We start from the raw sequence: 19,748 nt of genomic DNA, 5'->3' as shown, positions 1-19,748 counted from the left end.
ATTAACTAATTACACTTATTACATTTATTGGTCCGACCAATAAATTTTGATAGAGGAGACAAAAAAAAAGACACGTGTATCGGCCTTTTGAAAGTTTACATCTGAATTTCATTTGAGGGGGGATTAAAGTTTCCCAACTCTGGCACATTCTCATTGTTAATCGTCATAAGAAACCATGTGATCCTTACATTTTAGGTATAGAATGTGTTCAGCAAAGTTATGTAAAATATTACGGAGAATATGTTTGTAGAATATGTTAACCCTGTAAATTCTCAAGACATGGGTCTTTTTTGTCCTTCTTTTAAAAAAGTGCAAAAACCACCATTAAAACAGGGATTTAAGGGGTTAAAATGTTCTGCAAAAAAATTGTACTTGATATTTTACTATAAGTCTCCCTGAATACATCAAAACCGAAAATTCAACCAGAAAGTCAGAAATAAGACATAACAAAAGAGAGCATAGGGTTAATTTCTCATTTATTAAGTATTTTACTTTGTGCGAAGAACACCCTTAGCATTTTACATGGGCGGTATTGAATTAGTGGGCGTGGCACCTCCCATACAATGTAAATTGTTTATTTCCAATATCTAAAGAACTATAATTGCAAAATTATTTAAACTTTGAACATATTAATTTCTTATCACTTTACGGAGTTTGGCTGAAAATGGGCGGGATTATATTAGTGGGCATGGCACCTATCAAATAATGTAAATAGTTATTTTCGAATATCTGGTGTACTATAATTGAGAAAGTCTTCAAACTTCATATGAATCAATTTATTATCACTGCATGAAGTTCAACGAAAATTGAGAGGAATCGGAACTGGGGGTGAGTCACCTCCCATATAAAGTAAATAGCTATTTCTAAATATTTGGAAAACGATAATTACGATATACTTCAAACTTTATCCGAATATCTCTCTTACAGTTTTAGTGACCGAGGCGCCTCCCATGCAAAGTATTTTCGAATATCTGCAGAACTATAATTGCGAGTCTTCAAACTTTATACCAATTAATTTCTTATCACTGCATATGGTTTAACTAAAAATGGGAGGGATCGCTGAGTCGATGATACATCTATTTCTCATCACTCTAGGGAGTTTAGCTAATAATGGCTGGGATAGGAACAGTGGGTATGGGCTCCTCCATACAATGCACTTAGTCTATTTAGATTATCTTAGATTATTTGGTTAACTAAATTGCAAGATTCTTCAAACTTTGCCCGAAACATCTTTTTATAATTTTACGAAGTGTCTGAAAACTGGCGGGTTATTAATAGTGGGCAGGCTACTGGACATATTATCGAATATCTGATGAACTATATTAGAGAAAGTCGTAAAACTGTGAAGGATTTATTTCGTTACCATAGCTACATGGTTGGCTGGAGAACAATAACTGAAAAAGTACTTCTGATGTATTGCAAATGGGTGGTATCAGATCATGTTAAGTAAATCTAGACAACTGTTATAGGTAGAGTCTTCTAACTTTTTATAAATTGCTTTCATATCATTGTTAGGAGTTTATAGCGAAGTGAAAGTCTTAAGAAAAGTTTCAAGATTTTTTAAAATAGTAGGATATTTTTTGTACATTATTTTTTATTTTACCGGTGCGCTTCGCTACCCCGGTTTAAGTTAGTATAAAATAAAAAGTTCAAATAATTACAAAAAATCTCCAAAAATAAAAAATATTTTTTTCCTAAATGCATAATTTGTTTTATGTGTATATCGCAAATTTGTTTTAGCATATCCTTATAAGTATGTAAATAGAAATAGTTTTTTATATATTTGAAAATTAAAATTTAAGAATTGCTATTTAGGATTTTGCTAAGGATAAATAATAGAATACAAATTTTGAATTCGTATATAATATGGCCGTATATTGGACCTAAACTCTAAGGATTATAGAAAATACACAATAATGTTGATAATATGTAATTATTTTATACTAAATTAAGAATATTACACCGTGAGAACTACACTGAACTAGACCTTATACACATAAAACTGGAGACCGTAATTAGTAGAACTGCATTCTGAGTTTTTCATTTCCTGATATTTTCTGCTTTTTAAAGGACTTCTAAATTTGAAGAATATGTATACAATTTTCTAAAAATTTATTGAAATATTTATACTCAATATGTTTTGTCAATATGGGTACCCAATGGAAATAATTTTTTGTTTGATTTTTTCAGGACATAAAATTGTAAATAATGTCCTTTGAAAATGTTACACTTTTATATCCCTGAGAATTTCCAATATATATTTTGTTCAAGTCCAGGAAAAATATTGTTACGAAATTGTACTTGAATTCAAATATAACGATTTTAACGGCTGATTTAAAAGTTGCATAATGCTTTCAAATAGCAGTGCCTCTATATCTGTGGGCATTATTAACATTGAATAAAAGCTTTCAGTTGACCATTGATCGTAAGTATGGCAACGCTGTTTGCTGCGACCGTATATTCGATTTCGAATATTCAGTTAAAGAACATTGAAGAAAGTACACCACAGATGGTGTATGTATTAGAAAGCTCTAGAATATACGAGCTTTGAAAGTTAAAGAGCAATCTAGAGTGCAGATGGCAGTGTTATAAATAGTAGCAGAGGTTGCAGTCGTTAGTCTGCTGAGTGCCTTAAAGTGTGCTGTATTTTCAAGCGAATTCGTGTACATTATAAAGTGTGTCTGTATTTCTGCAACGTGAATTTATAAACGTGTATAAAAAAACACTGAGTGACTATTTAATTCTGTTGTTGTACATCTATATATATAAAAATGAAATGGTTCATGTATGTAATGTCATCACGTGAGAACTGCTGGAGCGATTTGGCTGATTTTTTTTCTATTCGATTCGAAATTTTCAGGAGATGGTTTGTAAAGAATACAAATTATTAAAAGACTATGCTTAAATTACTTATTCATGTTTTTTCTATGGGAGATGGGCGTAAAAGTGGACGGATCAGGTATATATTTTCAGGAGCCCATTCTACAATTATAATATTTATATTTTGAGAAAATTGAGTTGATGCATTGAAAATCAAGGGAGTTATGAAACTTTTCAATACAAGTTGTATGGGAAGTGGGCGTAAAAATGGGCGGATATTTTTAAAATTTCACACAAATGATTCTGAGTGTTTAAAAATGCTATGTGCCAAAAATCAATGCCGTAGGTCAAAATTTAATTTTCACTTTGTATGGGAGGTGGGCGTAAAAGTGGGTGGATCATTTTGATTTTTAAATTTTTTCTTGATTCAAACAAAAACTGCCTATTGTATGAACTTCAACCAATGTGAGCCGGGGCGATCAACTAGTTTTAAATAAATAAAGAGTTTTTAAAATGTTCAAACCACTAAACGGCTTTTATTAGCAATCAAAAGTATCCGGTTTATTTAAAGGAAATAAACCAACGTTTTGAAAAGGTTAAAACGTAACAATATAGATTGTCTCGAGGTGTTATTACTGAATACATTTGAAGAATGTTTCGAAGAATTTGAAAAATTACCATTTTAAAATTACGAATAATTCCGAAAAACAAGTAAGAGAGCTTTATTCGGCTGTGCCAATCTTATATACCCACTATTTTCAATTTAAAAATTAAAAAATAGTAAATTTTTGCTGTTTTTTGTTTATTAAAAAAAAATTTCTTTAAGAATATATAACAATTTTATATACTTCTGCAAGGTATCTTTACGGAGAACATTCTGGTACAAAAAATATTTTCTATTTTTCGAATATGTCGGCCTTAAGCCCTTCGGAAATTGACCTATTTTTTATCAAAATTTCAACATTGGGCCACATATTCTAAAATCCCAAAGCTGGGATCAGAAAACGGAAAGCTGCTTTGGAAACCTTGATGTGTTTCCTAGTTATCCCCAAAGTATTTTTTACCCTATGGGCAAAATTGTAAAAAATACCTTTTTTACAGTTTGTTATTTAGAATGATATATTTAAGAAACGTTGAAAATTTCATTCAGTTTTGTTAATAAATTATTATAATTATTACATATTATTGAGTTTCTAAAACTAAAATTTGTATCAAAATTTTAAGAAGATTGCAAATATTAGGACCAATTTAATCCACATTTATTCCGAATAAAAATTTTTGATTTAGATAAGTTTATTTTTGGTCATAAAAAAAAATTTGAAGTCAATATCTCAATTAGTTTAAAAAATATGCCACTTTTAAAGTGCACACAAATTTTGTGAAAATTTAAATAATATACTATACCATTGAAATTATTCTTTTTAAATCGGTTCTAAAAATTAAAATTGGTTTATAATCAGCTTAGTTAATTGCTTATAAGTGCTGAAAGGTATGAAAAACTGGTTTTTTATACGTAATTCAAGATTTTGGAGGTGTTTTGCAAATTTCAAAGACAGATTCTTGTTATACTCGACAGCACCTTCCAGAAAAATTGTATCACTTTCCAGTTATTATTTTTTGTCGCATAGTGTAACTTTCATATTAACATAAATCACACAACCTAATTTCATGGCGATTGGTCCATTACACGGTGCTACGATGGAAAAAAACTACGAAAACGACCTAGCCTAGGTTATAGGGCTTGCTGAGTACATTAGAAATTGTGTCAAAAAATTTCCAAAACACCATCAAATTCAGAAGTTATTCTGAAAAAACCGTTTTCAGTGATGTCCGTGAACTTATCGATCTGTAACTCAGTCAGTCTCCGTCGGCCTTTAAATTTTTAAACGGGGTTAAAAAGAAAACTGATTACGCTTTTAAATGACGTGCATTTTTTGAAACATTTGTTAGTATTGTTTTTGTTAAGAGTATCTAAAAGAAAAACAAAATTTATCAATTTTTTTGATTTTAATCGCTTTTCATTGCTTATTTTGATATGGAAGCTTATAAAAATTTATATCAATGTATTAAGGAAATTTAGTTCTTAACAAACCATCGTTTTAATTATTCAAATCGGATGAAAATTGTAAAAATTATTCAACTTTTCATTAACACCTTTTTCGTATTTTCTTCCCCAGCCCATATGAATAAAAAAGAAACAAGAAAACTAAAAAAAAAAAAAATTTGTCTACAATTTTTAAATTACAAGGTAAATTTTGTGGAAGTTTTTTCGAAAAAGTTTAATAACTTTTTTAAGTATAAACCGATGTTAACAACTAATATCTCGTTTTTGTCTACATGAAATTGTCTTTAAAATACTGTGCAAAAAAAATACGGTTTCATAGACAAAAATTAAAATAACTATTGTTGAATTTGAAAAATAAGGAAATAAATAAAAAAGAAAGCCAAACTATTTATAAAAACTTACACAATTTCTAGGAATATAGATCTTAAACATACATTTTATGAAAGCTTAATTCTTTTCCTAACTATAATTCTTTAAAATTTTGAAATCGGTCTAAAAATGTGTGATTAGAGGTACTAAAGTAATACGGCCTACCCTAAAACTGTTTTTTCAAAATAACTCAAAATTTTGAGGGTGTTTCAAAATCTTTGAAAACGGTTTTAGTATAGGCCTACAACCTCCATTAGGTAGGTGGCATTTCAAGTTCTGACAGAAAGTGTAATTTTGTAGCAGAGTGTTATTGGTCATAGCTCCCATATAAGGCGGTCTTCTGAAAATCATTTACGAAAATAAATTATTGAAATTTCAAAAGTAAAATATGTTTGCTCATTTACTTAGTGTAGGGTATTACACTACCTTTTTTTAGAGGTTATCTAACATTTTGGTCCATAACTCTGGATATACTTGACTGCTTTTGGTCATTTTCAATAACAAACATTTCTGATCAATAAAGTTCCATTCCATCACACAGTGGTTTAGAATCATTTTTTTTGGAAATAATTCGGTATCATGGGAACTTTTGAAGATATTGTTACGAAATTTCACATGGTTTGATCTGAGGTGTTTTCGAGATGATTTACCTATGTTCAGCTTCCTAGCACATATGGGGGCAAGTGCATAGCCCCTCAAATTTGGTCACCTCGGGTCTCAATTTTTTTAAAAACGTACAAATTTGTCAAAGGGGGAAAGGTTTGTGAAACTTCTGAGGAGAAAATAAAGGCTTATTATATAAGTGTGAATAAATTGAAAATTTTCGCATCATTTAACAATTTAATGTGAAAGTTGACGGTTCCGAATTTGAACGGGTGAAATTTGTAGCGGGAAAATGGTTTCAAGTGCTCAAGATGTAATTGCACAGCGCAGCAGTTCTGTGCTGAATCATAGATATCGATATCAGTTGCTGGCTGCTATAACGGGTGAGTCACAAGAGCGAATATTGATAAACTAGAAACTGCGTCGAACAATGCTTTAATAAAAATTACATTTCTCCCGTAATATTGTTTAAGATAAGAAACTAATGATTCTACAGAATTAATTAAGGATAAACAAATTTAATAAACTTTCAACAAACTAATATTTTTCGTGGCCAAATTATTTTAGAGTGAATGCTCTAGAATAAATGTAAAAAAATTTTCAAAGGGGGAAAGGTTTGTGAAACTTCTGAGGAGAAAATAAAGGCTTACCCCCATATGCATAAACAATTTTTAAATTTATCAAAGGTTTATAAAACAAAATTTCCATACAAAATTTGATCTATAAACCTTTGATAAATTTAAAAATTGTTTATGAGGGTTATTACACCGTGCGACAGCAATTATTGGACTTGAACGGGACCATATACATATGAAACCTTATGTCATATATAGTAGAACTGCGTTTTTAGTTTTTAGTTTTTCATTTTGTGATCTTTTCTCCTTTTTAAAGGACTTCAAAGTTTTAAGGATATACAAATTTCTTAAAATTTATTTAAATAGTTCTGCTCATTAGTTTTTCTTTATATGGATATCAAATGAAAGGGGACAATTTCTAGAAGTAGATAATTTTTTTATTTTTACTTTTCAGGACGAAAAGTTGTAAAAAATGTCCTTTGAAAAATGTATCCTTTTATATCCTTGAGAATTTCCAATATATTTTTCTAAAAAAAATATATGTTGAATCCATGCATATACTTTAACACATGCTTAAAATTCGTTCTTATATCTTTATAAGTTAAGCCTAAACAGAAAAAAACATATTATTAAGTTCATTAACAAAAAAATACTTTTATCGATACAGCAATTAAGATTACAAAAATATTAGATAGTACATTTTGGACTTGAACAAGTCCACATATACATGAAACTGGAGATTGTATACAGTAAATCTGCGTTCTCAGTTTTTAATTTTCTGATCCTTTCTTCTTTTTAAAGGACTTCAAAGTTTCAAGGATGTACAAATTTATAAAAAATTAAATAAATATTTTTATAAATGTTTGTCAATATGTGTATCAAATAAAAAAAGACAATCATTGGAAATGAAACAAAAGAGTTACTTAAATTTTATTCTTTCACATTTTAGTATAATTCTAACAAATTCCCAATTAGTACCAGCAGGAACAATTATTATAAAAAAATTAAATTTATATAATAAAAAAAATATTTAAGCTATACTAAATAAAGATATAAAAGAAAGAAGAAATATAAAAATATATTATGGAGAAAAATGAATACGTTTACTCTGCCGCTTGTATGGAGTATGTGAATCTCGACATATCGACCAACAGTATTTAGCGAGCATGCGACAAGTGCTCTTTCCTCTAAAGCGATTTTCAATAATTGCTAGGTCCTGGTGGAATCGTTCCCCATGTTCGTCACTAAAATTACCCAAATTATCGGGGAAAAAATCTAGGTGCTTATCTAGGAAGTGTATTTTCAGTGACATATTCACACCCATTTCACCGAAGTTGCGAACGAGATTGCGGACGATTTCTTCGTAGTTTTCAGATTTTCTATTACCTAAGAAATTTTCTATTATGGCATCTAAACTCCTCCAACTATTTTTCTCAATAGGTGATAGAAGGTTTGGAAATTCCTTGCTATTTAACAATTTTTTTAGTTGGGGTCCATTAAAAACACCTTAAAGTGTAAAAGATTACTTAGGGTAATACAATAATATAAGTATTTAGCAATCGAACCTACCGGCGTCAATCTTTGCTTCGCTTAATTTGTGAAAAAATTTTTTCAAGTGCACCATAGCTGCACTGTCAACGTCGAGTGCACGAACAAAATTTTCTTATAAGTCATAATTTAATGTGTAGCGGTGGAAGTATTATTTTTGATGACGGCACGAGCGGAATATTCTCAATGCTATCCTGTCCAAGCTGATGAACAATACCCAAACAATCCCAAAGACACAAAAAACATTGGTGTTTGGCAAACCCTTTTTTTAAACCCATTAAAATGGCAACTATTTTCAGGTCAGAACAAATCATCCAACAATGTCGGTAATAATTTATTAATTTTAGAATAGCGCTTATATTTTCATAATTTTCTTTAACATCTGTACCATAAATAATTGGCACTGATGGATACACATTACCTACGTGAAGCAAATCACCTTTGAGGCTCTTCGTTGATCCATTTATAAAGAGGCGCCATTCATTTGGGTCATAGGAAAAGTTTTTCAACATCATCTGCGTAAGTGATGACAGTTTGGTCATCCACTTTGAAACATGCGTCAAATGATTGCTCGTTTGAACGCTTTCGGACTGATGTTACCCGAAAATCTTCAGAAACCAATTTCCACTGTTGTAATTGGGAACCTAATACTTACCTTCTTTGCGAAATATTTGTGTCACGCACGAGATCATCAAAATCCGCTTGAGTTATAAAATGCGGCGATGGATCGGCTAGCATATTTCCTATTGGTAAAAATTCCGAATAAAGTTCTGATCTAGAGCCGATACTCAGTAATTCTAAATCATCACATGGAATTGTGCGAACCTCTACCGATGAAACCTTTGGATTTGGTGTTGAACGTAGTACCGCGGGCTGCACTGAATCACATTTATGGTAAACGATTTTCTCCCTATCTTGATTCTTCAGCCTGATGGTATTCGGCTGATTTCGGCAAAAGTAACACAAATCGCGCGAATGCTCACTCCGCTTCAACCAAATTACTGGGTACACATATTTTATTGGGAACTGCTTAGATCGTAGTAACCCCTTGTAACAATAATTACACACAACTTCTGGTATATACCATGCCTTCGGAGCCATGTTTATTAAAAAATATTGTTCATACTTATCCACAAAAGCCTTTGTTACATTTTTTCCTTTATTAAAAGGTAAAAATAAACCACAAACAACACAAAACTTGTTTTTATTAGGACATTCCATACTACTTTTTAAAAATGACCACTTATTAAAAATTATTTATAAGAATTTTGACGTGTCAATTCAAAACTACTAGATGCTTGATGTTACATAAGATATTTAACTTTTTATATACAATGTATCCTGATAAATAAAAACGAATTAACTTTTAATAGACTCAACCCTTTTTTTAAAATTAGTAGGAAAATTATCTGGGACATGAAAGAAAAAATGTTTAAAGGATTTTCCTTGAAATTTGTTGTCCTGAAAAATTAAAAAAATATTGTTTCCATTTCTGGTGACCGTCTTCTTTTATTTGACAAACATTTATAAAAATATTTATTTAATTTTTTATAAATTTGTACATCCTTGAATATAATTTTTGACATTTGATATCCATATAAAGAAAAACTAATGAGCAGAACTATTTAAATAATTTTTTTGAAATTTGTATATCCTTAAAACTTTGAAGTCCTTTAAAAGGGAGAAAAGATCACAAAATGAAAAACTGAAAACGCAGTTCTACTATATATGATCTCAGGTTTCATATGTGTATAGTGTCGTTCAAGTCCAACAAAAAAAATGTAAAATTGTATCACGGTGTTATATAAGTATTTAATATTGTAGAAAAGACTATGACTTGAGGACTGATATTTTAGTAAAATTAAATAATTTTATAAAATTTTGGGACTTCATTTATCTTAAAAATTAAAAAAATTATAATATGGTGATTTTCCACGATTAAAAATATAAAATTTGAATTAATGTATACAATTAATGTATACAATTTTATAAAATTTTAACAGTTAAAGATATCATAACAAAATTTGAAACCAATATAGACTCAAATGTCCTTAAATTAATGACATTAGAATTTTTGACATGTTTTATTTTAAAATACCGAAATTTCTTAAACGGAGAAAATGTGTTCCAAAAACTGAGTTTTTTTAGAAAAGTGCCTACTGTGACGTTATTTACCGTGTGATAGAAAAAATACTTAGCAAGTATTTAAGAAACATATGGGGCTATACAAATATGGAGTTTTTCGTAGATCGGTGCTTTGCCTTTATAGAATTTTTTACTCAAACCAAAATTTTTTATTTTTAAATTGGCCAAGTTCGTGTAGATGTCGGGGTGATATGTCCGCTTAAGTGAGCCAAATTTTTCTTTATACGCTTTTGCATTAAGTTATCTTTCCGGATCATATAAAAATTGTATGTAGTCCCGAAGAAATTTTTTTTTCTACAAAAGAAAAATTATATGCGCTTTTTGGGTGAAAATGTATAAATACTTTTTGCTATTTTTCGGACATAGCAACATCGTCTTAGAATTGTATAAGGAGCTAGAGCTTTTTGGTTTTACCATAAATATTTCCATATGTTACAAACGGAATGACAAACTCAATATACCCCTCATCTTTCTGGTGGTGGGTATAAAAACATCAATCAAATAAGACAAAGGAACCAACAATTCAGATCAGCATAGCTAATTTTTGGTAGCTTAACAAATATTACTTTAAGGACTTTATTTGTTACTTTACAGAAATGAAATAAAGTTATTAAACAATATGATAAATTCCACAACAGTAGATAAACAATTGTTGCAAGATTTCAATTGAAATAATTGTGGGAACATTCAAATAACGACTCAACACTTAAAAAGGCAAACAACACAAAAATAATCATACACTCAATAAATTGGTTGAAAAAAAAATGAATTAAATTACAATTTCAATTAAATTCTTATGGTTGTTTTTGTTTTAACAACATAAAAAGCAGTAATTATTTATTTTTTCTTCTTAAAATGAGGTGTTTGACACCATGTACATGTTTTGCACAACTCAATAATACATTTTTTTTTATAAAAAAAAACACAAAATAGTTTGTGTGGGGCATGATGATAATGGTGGTGATGATAATGCTGATGAGAGAGATAAAAATATATGAAGTACTTGCCAAGGCGTTGGATATTTTGTACTACATGACGGATTAATTTCGCTTTTATTTTTTAATTTATGCAATTTTAATCTCGTATATTTTTACAGCATTTAGAAGGTGTGTATTTTTGTTATTATTTTTTTGACAACTAAACTTAATTTAGGATCATAATGATGGGTGATAATGATGCTACTTGCTAGATAAGATAAGTCAGAACGTATTATGGTAATAATTGAGACGCAGGAAGTTTTCATTTGCTTTAAATTTAATGTATTAAATGCTTACGTTTTATCTAATCTTGTGTAATTCGTATTTAAAACATAAAAGCAATAAAGATTTATTGAGAGTAGAATGAAATAAAACTTAAAGTGTCACTGTCAAGTGTGAATAAATTGAAAATTTTCGCATCATTCAACGATTTAATGTGAAAGTTGACGGTTCCGAATTTGAGCGGGTGGAATTTGTAGCGGGAAAATGGTTTCAAGTGTTCAAGATGTAATTGCACAGCGCAGCAGCTCTGTGCTGAATCATAGATATCGATATCAGTTGCTGGCTGCTATAACGGGTGAGTCACAAGAGCAAATATTGATAAACTAGAAACTACGTTGGACACAAACGTTTGGGAGCAGAAATATACAATGCTTTAATAAAAATTACATTTCCCCAGTAATATTGTATAAGATAAGAAACAAATGATTCAACAGAAGTAATTAAGGATAAAAAAAATTAATAAACTTTCAACAAACTAATATTTTTCGTGGCGAAATTGTTTTGAGTGAATGCTCTAGAATAAATAAAAAAAATGTTCCATATTTGATTGATACAGATCGAAGCAGAAACAATTTCGTATGATGCTACGGAATGAAAACTATTCCGAATATAATGTGTGATATACCTGATAATAAGTATTTAAAGCAAAGTTTCGCAAGAAATAATTCTTAGTTCCATTTTTGAAATCAAATTAAACGTAATCTCTTAATCAATTCGATAATGAATTCGTTATGAATTAATTCATATGCTTAATTCCTTTGTACTTCAAATGTATTGAATTCATTCCTTTGAGAATTCATCATTTATAAAATTAATTTCTTATTGAATCAATAAAATTTTCTTTAATTCATATCCATTACAATATAGCTTTAAAAATGTATTGAATGATTCAATCATTCATCAATTCAAAGCTATTACAGAAAGGCTTAGGTTAGGTTCTATGGGTAGCCACTCACTTGGGATCATTCAAAACTGATCCCATTGTATACAGCAGGATTCTTATTCCACATCCGTTGTTCTTAAGATGAACCAACCAGATTCTCAGATGAAGGAATAGATGCGTCTCATATTCATCCTTGATAACTCATCTAAACACCAGAGGAAAGGGTTCCAAGAAAACGTTTCCACAAGTTTGTCACAGGTCATTGGTAGAATAGGTGGGACATGGTCTCCTCCTCTTCTTCATTTCTACAGTAGTCGTTCAACCGTAGGCCCATTCTTCTAGCATGTGTTCCGATTATGCAGTGTCCTGTAATAAAATAAACAATTAGCCTTATTTGCTCACGACGAAATCTTATAAGTAGATTCGTCCTGCCGGCATCATATAAGGGTCAGATCGACATCGCTATACCCCAGGTGGATTCATTAGTCCACATATTCTGTGCAATGACATATAGTTACTGCTGCACAACCATCTTACATTTTGCTAAATTTATCAATCGCCTCCTTAACCATCATCGTTCCCCTTCTGGCCAATTCGTCTGCTATACAATCCATCGTGTCCAGGGACATATTCAGTATCCCATGGCAGTAATTTTCGCTTGTGGATTTTATTATCCAACTCCACCGATCCTATTACTCCCTTTGGAGCTGTCAGTATATACACTTATGACATCTTCAGGGGCTAGAGTCGGAATTATTATATCGAAAAAATAGTTTTGCGATGCTGTATTCGACATTGCTATGGATGTTCCCATTAGTAGTCCAGTATCTTACAGTGACCAAGATCCTTACCAGGCCACGAGCCACCAGAATTCAGACATACAGCAGAGTTGAGATCCACTTGTATCACCATCGAGTCAACTGTTTAAAATAGTGCAAGAATAAATATAGAAAGGCTTAAGCAATTCATTTTGTAAATGATAAAAAGCAAATCAAAAAACCAAACTGAATGAAACTAAAATATTTTGATTTACAAATTAATTAAAATATTTTTGCTTCATTAGATTTGAATTATTGTAACAAAAATTAAAATTCTGTAATGAATTAATTCCATTATGAATTAATTCAACGATTAATGAATTCTATTTAACTGAAAGCCTTTGAATGAAGCTAAAGAATCAGATGTTGGGAATGGATTAATGGAATGAAAGCTGGTATTTCTTAAATTCGAATTAAGATTTAAGTGAATTTAGCTCAAATTGTTTGATCTTACCTATCTATAGAAATCTTAAAAAACCACGAAAAGTTTTAAAAATTAACCGCTATCTCAGAAAATTAGTTTTCAACATTCATTTCCTTTAAAAATACATAGAAATAAATCCCTTTCTAAAATTCTGTTTTCCTCTCCATCTTTAGTACAAATGTTAACCTATGCCCATGGCATCGCAACTGGTTGGATCTCACCCACACTACACAAGCTGCAGTCTGACAATTCACCCACAAATTTCGTAGTATCCGTTGAGCAGGTCTCCTGGATTGGTTCTCTGTTCGGTTTAGGCTCACTATCTGGAAATATAATATTTGGTTTGTTATTAAATCGTATTGGCAGAAAATGGTGCATGTATTTAATTGCCTTGCCATTTGTGGTAAGTTGAATTAATGAATATAAAATCATTAGATTGAAAATAAATTAATGGAAAACATTTGTTTTTTTTATACAGAGCGCCTGGATTTTAATATATTTCTCCAAAACTTACATTTATCTGTATGTGGCCAGATTTCTGAGTGGCATGACGGGTGGTGGAAATTACGTGGTGGTGCCGATTTTCATTAGTGAAATTGCAGATCCAAGGTAAGAATATTTGAACATGTTTTATATGTCACTATATTATTTTACATTTGAAAGTATCAGTAAATGTAATTTTAGTTCTTTCTTCATATAGAGATTATAACTTAACTTCCAACTTGCCTTAAGTATATAATCAAAGATTTAAATATTTTCGGGCTGAATTATGTGCTCTTGGCTTAATCAGAAGCAATCAACTACAATCCTAAAATTGAAAGAGTATTGTTTACTTTCTGAAATATAAATGTTTTTTATTTAGTGGATCCCAACATTAATAAGTTCGTCATCCATCTTAGTTAACGTTTTCAGCATTATAATGCTGGTTGATATCCTATGTGCAAGTGCAAAACTTTTTATGTCAACTATTTGTTACCTTAGAAATTACTCTAAAGCGCCAGTATGAATTCCGTAGGGGACACTTTAGAGGAGACATGTTAGTATTTGTATCGGCAAAATGGTATAGTGATTCTATATAATCCTATTGTTATTGGTGTCTCTATTAACTTTTTTGGATTTATTGCTATTTATCAGATATCGGTCTATACGAGTTCTTTAAGATGGAATCTTATCAATCTTATATTAGTTTAGAAATACCGAAATGCACTGTTATTTTTCTTTCTCTATTTTTCATTCATTCGAATTTCCAATCCTACTTATTTATTTGTTGATAACAGAAAAATTGAGCACTCATTTGCATTCAATTACAAGTAAGCTGATATAGTATCTGATTTAGGTCTTGCTATTAGGGTCGAGTATAACTTTTGCAAGACGCAATCATGTATATTAGCACACAAACAAGCTACGGATCATATTATGATAGGAGATGGGAATCGATTTTGAAAATGAAATTCTTCAAAGTCTTTCAAATCGATCGTTTTGAAACCAATCGATTTCCATCACATACCTGATTACTTCTTTTGTATTAATGGATAGTAAAAAATCAGGAATACTTACTGCCTGTTCCACGATATCGAAAGAAAAATGAGTCGATAAATTTTGTATGAAAAACATTTAGTTTTTAAAATTCTTTCGAATAGTTTTCATACAAATTTGTTCGAATCATTTTTCTTTCGTTAAACAGGCCTTTAATGTATTTAATGAAAATTAAGTTACTTTACTTCAATGTAAAGTAGATCTATTAAATTAGCAAACTTGATAATGGAACATTTTTACATAATACCCGCTACTCTAGAAAAGCGTATACATTTGTGGTTTATTGGTCAATGAATCGCACATTACTGAGATAATTTTGAACTCAGTCTTCCCTGTTTGTCCAATAAAATATTCTAAAGCCTTTTGGGTAAAGTTTTCCTGATGATCTGGCCTAAGCAACCAGTGAAATGCGCATATGATCTAGCTTATGCCCCAACAATAAATTTCAGTGAATTTATCAATAATTGGTAATTCAGCTCACTAATTCTTACCAATATAATATTTTTGTGTCTAAGCTTTGGAGAAGAGAAGAAGAATGTTGAATACTGTCGAGGAAACAAATGATCTTCATGATCTTGATAATCTTCGATACATCTATAGGACATTGAATTGGAGCAAAATTTAAAGAGGCGCTTTTGAGCAGATCAACAAATAACCAATGGGATGAATACAAGTTGTAAATCGCACAATAAAAGTGTTTGATGAGCAACGCATCATAACGTAGAAAGAATGTATCTTTAAAAATTTCTTAGTTTAACACATACTTTGGCTGTTTTAAAAATTAAAAAAATCACTACAAAACCTTTATTGGTCTAAAACTCAACTAACTAGACATTTTTATTTGTTTTAGATCCTATAAGGATCATAGAGCTGTTACAACTCATTCCAATTTATGCCTGTCGGCTTCCTCCTCTTTCGCCGACATGTGGAATCTGCTTCCTTGCAGATTCCACTTTATTGGGATTTTTCCTTTGTTTGGTGTGTTCTTTTCCGAGACACATGTTAGAAATTTTAGCTGGCCAAAATATGTGCAAGTTTTTCGCAACCATCGGTTGGTGCTTGCTGCGATCCATTATTCGGATCCGTAGAAAAGTGTAGATTTTACATATGAATTGAATATTTTAAATTTTGTATAGGCAGAGATGTGTGACGATCTCCACACAAAATTCGTATGTCTGCAGTAGAACCACCGGATGAAGTTAAAATATTTCCGAGGTAACATATTGATGTCATGTTTACAGATATTGGTAGTGAATTAGCGTTTGTTGTATGATCATTGTTTTGGTTGTGTTTTTCTTGAGATTTTCTCTGAATAGTTTAAATTGTTCTACATATCATCGAATCTGTGTGATGAGAGGCAGATTTCATCTGCACAATCAAAGTCTTCCAGTCTTTTGTTTATCCCCAGGTTATTCTTGTGGCTGTCAAGGACAATATTAAAAGGCACTAAAAGACACTAAAAGACACATCCTATTGATCAGGTCACTGATATTCCCGCAGTGGAGTATGCTGTATCTTGCACTTGTATAGAGAGCTCTTACAATGTCAATAATTTTGTTGGCTATTCCTCTACAAGTCAGTGACTTCCATATTGCGGAATGCACCCATGTATCAAAATCTGTGAAAGCTAGTTAGAGTGGTGATCGACTGCGGAAATGATGATCCTTAGGCGATTTATGTGATCAGAACAAGATTTTTGTCTCTTCGCCTGCTCATTGCGAAGAATTAAATTGAAAACCATTAAATTTTCATTTGGTTGCCTCATTGGTCAGTCTGACTATAAAATGGTTGTTTTGCAAGATGTTATGACCATCGAATTTCACAAAGTCCCATGAAGAGCCAGTTACTTATTAGGAATTGGTTGCAGATTTGCGCCAATCGCGATGTATCGAGAAGAGTACGTGCTTTCCATTTTCCAAATCGTGTCCATTTTTGGAAGCTAAAGGTCGCCATTGGGATAATTTGTTGTGATTTCGTTAATCTATTTTATTTAAGATTTTTAACTAATTGAGCTAAAATATCCAATCCTGGAGCCTTATAAAGTTATTCAATGACCAAAGACTTTAATAACTGTATATATAGTGAATGACTTATCTAAGAGGGAGCGAATACCTCTAGCGATCATACTTATGAGTACTCAAGGAAAGACCTGTAAAAATTACTACAAATTATTTGTGTAAAATAATAACTTCTTATTTAGCATTATTAGATTGCTTTAAAAAGTCATGGCAAATTATACCTATAAAATCATTTTTCTTAAATTGCTTGTATATATAATAACTTTTAAAATTATTCCACTAATTACTATGATTAGATGCACTTAAGTTAATAGTAATGATTAAAAGTATTAACAATAACAAGATAAACTTACTTTAAAATATTTTTATCACTTAGCAACTAATTACTTTCACTTGTTTTATTTTAATAACTTTCTTATCTCCTTGATCTAATAATGAATAACTTTTAATTTGTTTGCATTTCTAGCATACGTGGAGCTTTATCATCAATGGCCATGTTGTTCTTAAGTTTTGGCATTATGACGGGCTTTGTGCTTTCATCACATCTCGATTATTATCTAAATCCCTGCATTATCATTATATTCCCCATCATATACTTAGTAGCAGCCACACAATTTCCGGAAACACCACAGTTTCTACTGAGAAAACAAAAAATAGATAAAGCGCGTGAGGCATTCAAATTCTATAAGAATATACCCAAGCAGGAGAATATTGAAGCGACTACGGCCAAGCAACAGGAGGTGGAGGAAAATGCAGAATTCCAGGAACTTAAGCAAAATGTTTTATCGAGCAATGGCGAATCTCAGCCACTGGCATTTAAAGATTTTGGTAAGTTCGTAAAACATTTACATGGGAAATAGTTTTATCTTAATTTATTTATATAAATTTTATTATTCTAGTGTGCAAAGATTCTTTAAAAGCATTTTTCACTGCTTTTATGCTCATGGCTCTGAATCAATTTTCTGGCAGTTTTGCTTTCTTCAACTACATGTCGGACATATTTGCCCAGACAGGTACCGATATTCATCCCAATACCTGCACCATTGTCATGGGAGTGGCCCAAATAACGGGCACTTGTTTCACCATGATATTGGTAGATCGTTTCGGTCGTAAGATGTTAATGCTGGTGTCATCGGGTGGCATGGCTGTGGGTCTAATAGGTTTTGGTCTATACATACAATTTACCTCTGCTGAATTGAAATTGGAATACAATTGGTTGCCTTTGGTTATCATGACTTTCATTATTTTAATTGCCAGCATAGGAGTGATTGCTCTGCTATTCACTGTTATAGTAGAAATTTTACCCACTAAGGTATGAATTTGGGTTTGTTAGTTAATCTTAATTTTCAGGTTAATTGCATTGTATTTTCTTTTGTAGATCCGTGCACCTGCCACTTCCATGTGTATGGCCTCTATGAGTTTGATGGTGTTTGTCGCCCTGAAAATATTCCCACTTTTATTGCAAAATTACGGTTTAGCCATCGTTCTATTCTCGTGCGGTGGCGTTTGCGTCTTGGGATGGTTTTATCTTTTGCTGTGCCTGAATGAGACTAATGGCAAATCCTTGGATAAATAATAGACTTTAAATATTTTGTGTTAATTACAATCTCAACTGCATTTATTGCTTAATCGAATGGCTAGAAGATAGTTTCCTGTTTTTGTACTTTTTATTTAATACTATTCAAATAAAGACTTTTACAAATTAGTTTATTATTATTAATAAAAAACTTTTTTAATTTGAATTGAAAATTTTCAGACGGAGTTTGATTATAACATATCAAACTGGTGAATAATGTGCTGTTTTTCTATAGCAAACGATTACTTTGAGTAGAAATTTAACTTGTGTTTTGTTATTGTAACAAAAACAAAATGCATGTAAAACGTCCACTCAAAGTACTCGTTCGCTATAGAAAAACAGCACATAAGGCTATATATATGTGTGTCATACGGTGTGTAACATTGAGAAATATTCATCAGAGACCCATTAAAATATGATCCTTATAAAATTCTAAGTCGATTGAGCTATTTCCTTCTGTCTGTGTAAAACACTATCAAATTCATAATACACAACCGAAGTAAATGAAATTTATTTTTTTTTGTATGCAGTTTGGTATTGAAAATCAGCCAAATCGGGCCAGTAGAACTAGAGTTTTAGACCAAAATATGAGACAACCTCGAAAATATTTGATAATAAACACATCTTCGAACCGAAGTTATGTTCACGCAACTCCAATTTTTTTTTTTGGGAAATTGAAATTTGAAGTCGTAAAAAGTGGTTCAATATTTTTGCGTGAATAAATTTCCAAAGTCATGGATGAAATTTTTCAAGTTATAGCCGTTATTAGCTCAAAAAAAATACGAAATATTTTTTAATTTATGACTCATACGTGAAAATATGGAGCTAAGCACTTAGTGGAAAAGATATTGCTAGTTCTATTATTGAAAGTTTGGAAAATGTGAAAAGAAAAGATTTGAATAATACTGAGCATATCATTCTTTAGAGAGAATCCCGTATACCACAAAATAGAAATAAAATATTATAGTCTGCTTTCCTTGACATTTTGTTTAAAAGAAATAACCTGAAAACAAATATTCAAACATTTTCAGAAACGAGACTTTCCCAAATTCAGTGCAAATAGACCAATTCCTAAAATTACAAGATTTGTTTGCAAATTAATCCAAAAA

General features: G+C 30.9%; 1 protein-coding gene across 1 annotated transcript; it reads left to right on the top strand.

Annotated features, from left to right (window-relative positions):
• The first annotated feature begins 11,519 nt into the window (after positions 1-11,519).
• On the top strand, positions 11,520-18,768 carry LOC135949060 (facilitated trehalose transporter Tret1-like). The gene is made up of 6 exons (XM_065498519.1): positions 11,520-11,679; positions 13,683-13,912; positions 13,988-14,118; positions 17,530-17,891; positions 17,963-18,375; positions 18,442-18,768. Exons 1-6 carry the CDS (start codon positions 11,589-11,591, stop codon positions 18,637-18,639), a joined length of 1,425 nt encoding a protein of 474 aa, XP_065354591.1. The 5' UTR covers positions 11,520-11,588; the 3' UTR covers positions 18,640-18,768.
• The last annotated feature ends 980 nt before the right edge of the window (positions 18,769-19,748 follow it).

Source organism: Calliphora vicina, chromosome 1 (assembly GCF_958450345.1).
Source record: "Calliphora vicina chromosome 1, idCalVici1.1, whole genome shotgun sequence".
In the NCBI taxonomy this organism is placed as follows: Eukaryota; Metazoa; Arthropoda; class Insecta; order Diptera; family Calliphoridae; genus Calliphora; species Calliphora vicina.
The sequence above is the reverse complement of the archived record's forward strand: the minus strand, read 5'-3'. Positions and strand labels throughout refer to the sequence as shown.

Excerpts from the sequence above, each read along its gene's own strand:
- LOC135949060 (XM_065498519.1), top strand. The coding sequence starts at position 11,589 with ATGGTTTCAAGTGTTCAAGATGTAATTGCACAGCGCAGCAGCTCTGTG. Across the intron at positions 14,119-17,529 it reads AGTGAAATTGCAGATCCAAG|CATACGTGGAGCTTTATCAT; the intron begins GTAAGAATATTT and ends TTGCATTTCTAG. Across the intron at positions 18,376-18,441 it reads TAGAAATTTTACCCACTAAG|ATCCGTGCACCTGCCACTTC; the intron begins GTATGAATTTGG and ends TTTCTTTTGTAG.